Genomic DNA, 9,262 nt, shown 5'->3' on the forward strand with positions numbered 1-9,262 from the left:
GAGAGTGGTGACCCTGCTGAAGGAGAGGCAGCAGAGCAGTGCAGGGCTCCACCTGAGATGCCAGGAGCAAGGGCATGAGCTGCAGTAGATATGGTGACCAAAAGGAGACCTTCCCTCCACCCATCCCAGCAGTGGGGTGCCAGGGGGCAGCTCCTGCCCCAGCTCTTGTCACACTGATGGTGTCTCTCTCTAATGCTGCATTAAATGCAAGAAACTGGGAATTGCACCTTCTAGCCCTGCAGTTTCTTTGCCTTTCTGAAACACTTTTTGAAATCCGACACAGGCAAAGAAATACCTGGGGAAGAAAAAAACCCCTGACAGACCTTTCCAAATGCTTGGTGGTCTCTGCTTGCTGGTGGAGAGCATGAACATCTTGGTGTGGGCACCAGCACCAGCTGCCAGGGGAGCACAGGGCAAGTGATGTGACTTGGCCAAGCCCAGTAGCCAGCTTGCCAAAGAAGCCAACCTTGGGTGAAGAGGTGCCAAGAAGCCCTGGGCTGTGCACATTGTGGGTGGGAACTCGTTCCATCCCCATCCTAGGTGGGACACAGGTGTCTGGGGATGGTCTGGGTACCAGGTATGACAGTCCCCTCTTCTTCTGCACTGCAGGGTGCTCAGCACCCACTGGGCTCTGAGGCACAGCAAGCCCAGAGCATCTCGAAGCAGAGGTACGTTTGGGCTGGTCTTGAGAGTGTATTTAGAGACACCCTGACGCTCTGCCCTCATCCTGCCTAGGACAGTGAGCAGCGCTCGTACCTCGACCAAAACCCTTCCCAGCCCGCGGGCAGCTGCAAAATCCTCCTGCTGCAGGGAAGTGAAGCAGAAGTGACTCGGGAGGTTGCTGCGTGGTTCCCTCGGCACAGCCCGTCCTGCCCAGGAGGACGGGCAGGGACAGCGCCCGGAGCCTGCCCGTGGTGCCCCCCCCGCCTGCCCCTCAGTGCGGGGCTGCAGATGCAACCGCCGCAGCTGGAAAACACCCGCAGGAGCTCAGGTCTCACCCGGCGGCCGCTGAGTCACCGGGCAGCTCCTGCACTGCTTCGTGCTGCCCTGTCCGTGAGGGGAGCTCGGCAGGTGCTGCACCACAGCTTCCCCTGCTGCTGCAGCCCCGGGATGGCCCCCACAAGGTAGGGAGAGCTCCGTGGGCGCGGGTGCTTGAGCCGAGGCGCTTCGTGCTGCCCTGTCCGTGAGGGGAGCTCTGCAGGTGCTGCACCACAGCTTCCCCTGCTGCTGCAGCCCCGGGATGGCCCCCACAAGGTAGGGAGAGCTCCGTGGGCGCGGGTGCTTGAGCCGAGGCCGGCAAGGGCTGTGCCTGCCGGGGGGGCAGGGCAGGGGGTTGGACTGGAGACCCCAGAGACCCCAGAGACCCCACGGCACCGCTGTGCCTGTGTGCTGGCATAGAGCTGAGTCAGCACATTCTTCTGAGCCTTTCATCTTCACCCTCCGCTTTTCTGCAACCTGTTGACAGGGCTGTCCTGCCAGCTGGGCAGCAGAGCTGGGCTCGGTGCTGACAGGGGTTCATACAGACCCTCAGAAGTTATTTCCTGCTGTCCCCTTATGGTGCTGGTAATGATTCAAGTTGCTGGGACAGAAAAAAAAATAAATGAAGCCCTCTGTTGCAATTTCCTGCCCCAGATTGCAGAGCACCATGCAGAGAAGGAAAAGAGAGCCGAGGTTCTCCCATCCTGTGGTCGGCTGGTACATCTTCCTGTCTGTCACTCAGCATTTTTAGTTTCCCCTGATCCTCAGCATTTCCTCTTCAGAACAGGATCCTGCAGCAGGGCAGCCCGGGCAGAGGAGCACAGAGCCTGGCCCTGCTCCTGGGGTGGGGTGAGAGCAGAGCCACCAACTCCCTCCCGAGGAGCCTGTGGCTCAGGTGGAGCTCTCAGGTGTTTCATAGAATCATCCTGGTTGGAAGGGACCTTGAGGATCATCAAGTCCAACCACAACCTGAATCCCCCTGCTATAACGTGATTTACCCACTCAGGGCTTAAATCATGTCACTAAGCACCACATCTACATTTCTTTAAAATACTTCCAGGTGTGGTGCCTCCACCTCCTCTCTGGCCTGCCTGTTCCACTGCCCAACCACTCCTTTGGTAAAGAAATTCTTTCTAATACCCAGCCTAAACCTGCCCTGGTGCAGCTTCAGGCCATTTCCCCTTGCCCTGGTCATTATTCACCGGTTGTTTGAGCTGTGCCTGAGTCACAGGGTGCAGAGCCGGGGTGCTGGGCCAGGGCTAAAGGGCAGTTGGGCAGGAGGGATGGGGGCAGCGCTGTGTCCTGAGGGGTGGCCCCTGGGGCTGGACCTGCCCACGCCAGCCCCGCAGCCCCCGGGATCCACGCGGTTCCCGCAGCTGCCACCAGGGCGCTGCCTGTCAGCGCTGCTCTCCTCGTTTCTAGGTGGCTGGCCGGGAGTGTGGCTGTTCTCCTGCTGGGGCTGTTGGGAGTGGAAGGCAGGTGTTTCTTCAACCGCACCGAGGAGCGCTGCGTGTGCTACAACCTGACCCAGCAAACTGCAGGCAGCGTCATCCAGTGCCTCGCAGCCTCTGTCGTGGAATTCCGGGGGGGAGAGCTGGAGAGATACGCAGCCTTCCCCATCACCGGCCTGGATTCTTCCACCATCGACATGCTGGGCTCCCTTGTCATCAGGAAAATAGTTTTTGCTGATCTCCTCGTGCCTGAGATACTCCTCGCTCGGGTCCTGAGGTTCTTCTCCTACACCCAAGTGCAGGAGCTGGTGTTTGAGAGCTGCACCTTCAAGGGGAGAGGCAACTGGGAGGACATGGCCGGCCAGAGCTTGCCCATATTGTCGCTGCACTTCCACAATGTGACAGCTGCCCCCCTGGAGGGCCGTGAGCAGGACTTCTCCAGCCTGAGCAGCTGGCTGGACACCCTGCAGGAGCTGGCAGGCACTGGCTCCCGGGTCACCAGCCTGCCCTGTGCCATCGGGAGGGAGCTCAGAGCCCTGCGCTCCCTGGACATGGCACAGAACAGCCTTGGGGATGAGAGCCTGACGCCTGCCTTCTGCCGGGGGGCTTTCCCGCAGCTCCGGGTACTCATTCTGCAAAGCAACAACCTGACATCCCAGCACAGGGTGTGTGAAAGCCTGCAGCAGCTGCCCGAGCTGCAGCACCTTGATCTCAGCCAGAACACGCTCGTGGCAGCCCCGTCCTCCTCCTGCCGGTGGCCAATATCCCTCCGGATTTTCAACTTGTCCAACACTGCCTTGGCTGAGGTTCTCACCCCTCTGCCCCCCCGCCTGGAAGTGCTGGATTTGAGCTGCAACCACCTCCTCGCCGTCGACATCTCCCTCAGCTCCCTGAAGAAGCTGTTCCTGAGCCATAACCTGCTGCGGGCTGCCCCCCCCGTCGGGAACTGCCCCTCGCTGGACACCCTGCACCTCAACAACAACTCCATCGCGGAGCTGCCCTGGGCTGAGCTGAAGCTCCTGGGGCACCTGCGGGGGAAGTATCAGAAATTCTTTTGGTATTTTGCATTAGTAAACCAGCCTTTCTTTCTTCAGCTACCAGTGGCATGTAAATGGTATAATTGTGAAATTAACTCCTTAAATGCAACACATTAATCTCCATTAACAATGAGCCTTTTGCTTAAGTAATGAAATTGTACTCAAATACTCCACATTTCTTACTGGAACAAATCAGCATCGTCCAGAGACCATAACAAAAGATTACATGTGCATGTGTCCTTCTGGTTAGGCATCCTAAAAAAACCCAATAACTTGAATTTCAGTTTGGGTGTACACTGTTGTATTTAAGATGGCTGATTCCATATTTTGGAGTTTGTGTTTTGTGAAGGTTAGATGTGCTGAACTGGATAAAAACAGTTTCCCTTTTATAGGTCATGAGTAGAGCAGGGGTATTTTGTAATATTTTTTTCAATCATAAAGTGAAAGACAATGTCCCGAGTTTAATTTTGTGAATTTAGTGAAAACTTGGCTTTTGTGGTGAGCATGGAGCCAAGATTTTTGGAGTATGGTCTTGGAGTCTTCTAAATAATTCCAAACATTTATGGCTTTTTCATTACCAGTCTGGACAATGGTGAAAATTAATTCTTTTCATACCAGATCTTTCAAATAAAATATTGTTCACTTAGTCAAAAACAAGATTGTTTTCAAGCTGTGCAGTCTCTCCGATGAACTATCAACAGTCTCAGAAAAAAAAAAAAAAAGTTTTAGAGTCTGAATATCAATGAAGAAAAAGCTCACCAACATATTTTAGCATGGGATTTTTTCAGCACAATACCAGACACGTCAATGATATTTTTATGTCTTTTTTATAGTAAGTTGCAGAGTGAAGCCAACCAATCTGCAAAAATTGCACATGTACCATAAGTGAGCAAATATTCCTCCTATTGCCTGTGCTGTTTGATTTCACAGTCTAGAAGCAAAGCAGAATTATATTTAATGACTCCTGCAGCCTGAGTCTCAATTTTAAAAACCATCCATGAGTTCTGTTGTTCTTTGAAATATGAAACCCCCGTCTCGTTTTCCTGCTCAGAGAGTTTGAAATGGATGACGGCAGGATCCTTCCATTAAATCTCTGACAGGTAGCCAGCTGCCAGGGCTCCAACGGGGAGCCAAATTCATAGGGGTCAGGGGTGGAGGTGAATGCTATGCATCCACAAACAAATCTTACAACAGCCAAAAGCAGAAGAGAAGTGTTTTGAGAAGCAACCTCCACAAGGATGTCAGAAGCAGAAATTAGAGAATGGGGGGATAGGCTTCAGCCCCTTCTACTTCCACGTCAGATGATGAAGTTTGTAACTGAAAGCCATCCAAGAATACTCTTAAAAAAAAAAAAAAAAAAAAAAAAGTTTTTTCTCAATATCTTGATTGCCAGGTCAATAAAAATAAATTACTCATGGGCTTTTCCTGTACTATGTCACCATCAGTAAACAGTTTTGTTAGTACTAGCTTCACTATTTCATTTCTTGGGCTGAATAGCAGCTTCTTCATTCCCACATAAACATTCACACCTTCTGTTTGAAAGGGAAGCTGAAGTTCGTCACTCTAATGCAAGTAGTATAAATAGTTCTTCTTTTGGAGTTTCATCTTTACCAGTGCAGAAAAAAAAGGAGTCTTCATGTATATTCCTAGATTAGGGCAGTGAGGGGCAAGACAACACAGAAGCCAAAGCCCCTTTAGCTGCTCTTATCCCAGTAAAGTCTCACACAAGTTAATGTGGGACAGGTAAAAATGGAAGATACAGCAGAGCTGGTCAAAGAAAAGATAATTTAGTCCAGAACAAGACCATTGCAAATAAAGAACAAGTAAAATTAATAAAGCTTGTAGGCAGTGAATGACATGATAGGGAATTTGAATGTCTATAGAAGAAAGCAGGAAAAGACAGTGAAAGCTTTCAGCAGTATTCAGTGCATGACAGTGGTACTGTTGTACTTCAGCGAAGCACAGTAACTTTGATTATAAGGAGTTTGCCAACATTTCCTATTTATCATTACTCCCTGTGTAAGCCCTGCTCTGGGGGTGTCTGTGTCCTGGGGGGGTTTGATTAGTGAGAAATTAAAGTATTATTTTTCCCCAAGTTGAGTCTGTTTTGCCCAGGACCTCAATGGGTGAAGATCCCTCCCTGGTGAGGCAGAGCCCGGGGTCCAGCCTGGGACCCCTGATGGGCTGGGGGGTCTGCTGGGTGTCTGGGGGCACACGGGTTGTGCCACCCTCCTGCTCCCACCCTGAGCAGCTGGAGGGGAGGGATGGGGCACCCGTTCCTCCCTGGGATGCTGGTGGTGAGATGGGTGCCCGTGTGGGTCTGTGTGCGCCCTGGGGAGCAGCAAGTGCCACCTTAGGGATGAGGAAGGTGAAATCCCCGTGGATCCTGGGATTTGCTTTCCCTGAGCACACCCAGCTCTGCCCCACCTGCCACGGGGGGTCATGGCCAGCCTGGGGTCACAGCCACACCTGAGGCCTGTGCAGGCAGGGGCTGAGGGGGGCAGGGGCAGCCTGTGACCTCCCTCTGCACTGCTGGCAGACTCAGGGACACAAGTGCATCTCCTCCTCCTGCCCAAGGGCAAGGGGCAGGGGATGTCCTAGGACCTCCCTCCTGTCTCCCACAGGCTGCATTTCTATATACCACACAGGTCCTCAGCTTCAACATTTCCTTTTGTGCTTTCCTGCCCTGACTGATCTCCAGTAGCTGTGATTCTGTGGTTTGTAGTTGCCTCTGGTTTCTAGAAGAACCTTCACAATCATCCAAGGTCCCTCATCTCCCATCCCCAGCTTGAACAGGTGTCCCTCTTGGAGCCAGGAGCATGCCAGTGGTGTGAGTGGGTCCCAGCACCCACCTGCCTCCCATGACCCAGCTGACTCCTTGGCCAGGAGGATGGAGCCTCCAGGCTGGACTCCTGCCCAACACTTGTTAATAATGCAGAGAAACACAATCCCTCCACCCCCCCTGTAACCCCATCCCCTGCCCTGTCCCAGCAGCAGCTCAGGGGCTGCCATGGACGCTGGGCAGGTGAGTGCCACCACGGGGGGACATCACAGGGTGGTTTGGAGGGCTCTGTCCCCTGTTTTGGTGTGGCACAGCCAGGAACTGCCCAGCTCCCTGGGCTTCATCCAGCTCCTGGCAGGTGCTGGGTGCGTGGGGCAGGACCCAGCTCATCCCTGCTCTGCTTGGTGTCCCTGCAGGCCGGGCAGGATGTGTGGGTACGAACAGCAGTGGCAATCCACCAGGCAGCAGGTACAGCTGGGGCTGGGGACATTTGCCCCTATGTCTGGGAACTGGGCTAGGGTGGCAGCCACAGCCGTGGTGGCCCTGGGACTGCTGGCCATGCTGGGGGGGCTTGGCTTGGGCATGGGGATGGGGAGGGGGTGTCTCCCCATTCTGGGGGCTCTGAGGACCCTGGTCACAGCAGGAGGGCTAAGGGATGATGTGGAGACCCAGCACTTGGCCCCAGGCTGGGGGGTGACCCCTGCACCACCCCTCACTCGGTGTTCCCAGGGCCAGGCTGGGTGGCCAGCAGTGAAGACCCCCTGCAGCTGCTCTTGGCTGGGAAGGAAGCTCAGGTGAGAGGGGCAGGGACATGGGCATTAAGGGCATGAGGGTCCCCAGGGGACCAGGCAGGAGCAGGGAGCCCTGTCCCAGCCACCTGCCGTGCTCAGGACCCAGATGGGTGCTGAGATCTTGGGCTCACCCTGCCCTACAGCCCCTCAGGCCTCTCTGGTGGGGAGCTCCTGGGGGCTACCTGGTAGCAGGGGAAGGGAGGGGATCTCCCAGTGTGCCCAGTCCCTCCTTTAGCCTGCACTGGTCGGACTGTGATGGAGAAAAACCTGCACCTTATCACCCTCCCTCCTTTTCCTGAGCCAGGACAGCTGCTTGACTGTCGATGGCATCTTCCACTTGGACACAGGGCAGGTACTGTGGGTCCAAGACCTTCTTCTGCACCTCTGTCCCCAGCCAAAGAGCCAGGGACACGCTGGCCCAAGCTGTGGGCTGGGGCACCCAGCTGTGGTCCCAAAGGCACTGGGCACCACTGCCAGCTCCTCAGGTGTGGCAGTCAGGGATGGGGACATGGGGCTTGGCCCTGTGTGTGGCTTTGCTGGTGTCTCTCACCCCTTCTCTGTTTCCTCCTGGGCACTGGGACGTGGCTGCTGTGCTGTGCCATGTTGTCTGTGCCTGTGCCCCCCGTACCATGACATCCATGCCACCCATCCCATCCGTGCCATATGTGAACTGTGCCATCCATCCTGGGCTATCTGTGCCAGGCTACCCGTGCCATCCCACCTGTGTCGTGCTCTCTGACCCGTGCCAATGCCCTCTGTGCTGGGCCACCTGCACTGGGCTGTCTGTGCCAGGCCATGCTGGCTGTGCCACACCATCCTTGCTCTGCTGACTCCATCTCTCCTGCCAGGAAAAGGTCCTGGAGTTGGCAAGACCCCAGCTGGCCCTGCTTCCCCTTGGCTACAGCGTGTCCCTGCTGCTGTGGGACCCTCATGGCCCTGGGACTCAGCTCCCATTCCAGAGCATCATCTGGCAGGTGAGGGCACAGGGCATGGCAGGGGAGAGGTGACAGGGGGAGGTGACAGTGCCACTGCATAGTGCTGGGCTCCTGGGCCATTCAGCTGACCCCAGCCCTGCTGGTACGGGTGTGAGACCCAGCCCTGGGGGCCAAGAACCAGGGGCTCTCAGCTTGACCAGCTCGTCCCCAGGTGATCGACACTGTCTTCCAAGAGCTGGAGGCCGTGGGGGCTGATGCCCTGTGCCTGCACACGGTCAGCCTGGTGCAGGTAGGGCAGGGGCACTGCTGGGGTGCCTGGGGTGAGGGTCCTGTCCCCCTCTGCCAGACCCTTCTGTGCCAAGGGACACGTATTGCCCCAGCACTGGCACCTGGTCCCCTGCACTGGAGGGTGACCAGGGGCTGGAGACTTTTGGATCCCAGGTTTTCTCACCTCTCTGCAGGACTTCCCAGACATGGGAAGCCTGGGCTGCCCATGGGGCATCTTCTAGGCTTCTGCAGCACGGTGGGAAAGGGGAGCTCTCTGACACCCCCTGCCCACCTGTGCCTGGACTCTTCTGCCAGCCACTGCTCTCCGTGGCCTGCAGGTCCCTCCAGCCTGTGCTGGGTTGGCAGAGATGCCCTGTTGTGCCATCTGATGTGCCAGCTCCTGTCCCCGCTGGGCACTGCCCTGAGGCCCTAGGATGCTGCCAGGGACCTGCCAGCTGCACACAGGGCTCTGGCATTCCCAGGGCTCTGCCTTTCCCTGGCCCTGGAGCTAGAAAGGCTGGAAGGGACCCCGAGATCTCTCCCTTCCCAGCCCTTACTTGGGCACAGCCACCAGTGAGCTGGTGTGTGCCAGCAGCCCCTTCTTCCTGCACAGCCTCCTCACGCAGCCTCATTCCAGGTCTGTGCCCCCGACACAGCCCGGGACCTGCTCCGTCCCGACGGCCGAGCCCTGCAAGTGCTGGATGTTGCACCCCTGGGCCTGTAGGTACCTGGTGGGACCCCAGCACTGAGCATGGGGCTGGCCAAAGAGCACAGGGCATGGGGCCTGGGCGTGCAGGAGGAGGTGGATGTGACCCTCCTCTCTGCCTCTTGCCTCTCCCGGCTTCCAGGATGGTGGAGGAGGCGATGGAAATCGCCGTGCCCGACGCCCAGGCTGCCATCAGTGTCTATGCCTGGGGGCTGGGGGCCGTCCTGGAGCTGCAGCCCCCCACAGACGGGCAGGGGTGAGGGATGTGGCCGATATCCCGTGGGATTGGGACGGGCTGAGGCCGTGGGGCTGGCG

At 56.5% G+C, this 9,262-nt stretch overlaps 2 protein-coding genes across 2 annotated transcripts in view; one reads left to right on the top strand and one right to left on the bottom strand.

Annotated features, from left to right (window-relative positions):
• Positions 1-372, bottom strand: part of TMCO6 (transmembrane and coiled-coil domains 6) — a 13,011-nt gene extending 12,639 nt beyond the window's left edge. The window contains exon 1 of the mRNA XM_010008291.1: positions 324-372. Within this exon, the coding sequence (XP_010006593.1) occupies positions 324-372 (49 nt within the window). The remainder of the gene's footprint in view (positions 1-323) is intronic.
• A 738-nt stretch (positions 373-1,110) lies between these two features.
• The window catches only part of CD14 (CD14 molecule), a 9,348-nt gene continuing 1,196 nt past the window's right edge, over positions 1,111-9,262 (top strand). The window contains exons 1-8 of the mRNA XM_010008292.1: positions 1,111-1,124; positions 2,401-3,486; positions 6,458-6,491; positions 7,344-7,391; positions 7,888-8,013; positions 8,186-8,263; positions 8,855-8,961; positions 9,090-9,203. Coding sequence (XP_010006594.1) covers positions 1,111-1,124; positions 2,401-3,486; positions 6,458-6,491; positions 7,344-7,391; positions 7,888-8,013; positions 8,186-8,263; positions 8,855-8,961; positions 9,090-9,203 — 1,607 coding nt within the window. The remainder of the gene's footprint in view (positions 1,125-2,400; positions 3,487-6,457; positions 6,492-7,343; positions 7,392-7,887; positions 8,014-8,185; positions 8,264-8,854; positions 8,962-9,089; positions 9,204-9,262) is intronic.

This window comes from Chaetura pelagica, unplaced genomic scaffold, assembly GCF_000747805.2.
Source record: "Chaetura pelagica isolate M959 unplaced genomic scaffold, ChaPel_1.0 scaffold172, whole genome shotgun sequence".
Lineage (NCBI taxonomy): Eukaryota > Metazoa > Chordata > Aves > Apodiformes > Apodidae > Chaetura > Chaetura pelagica.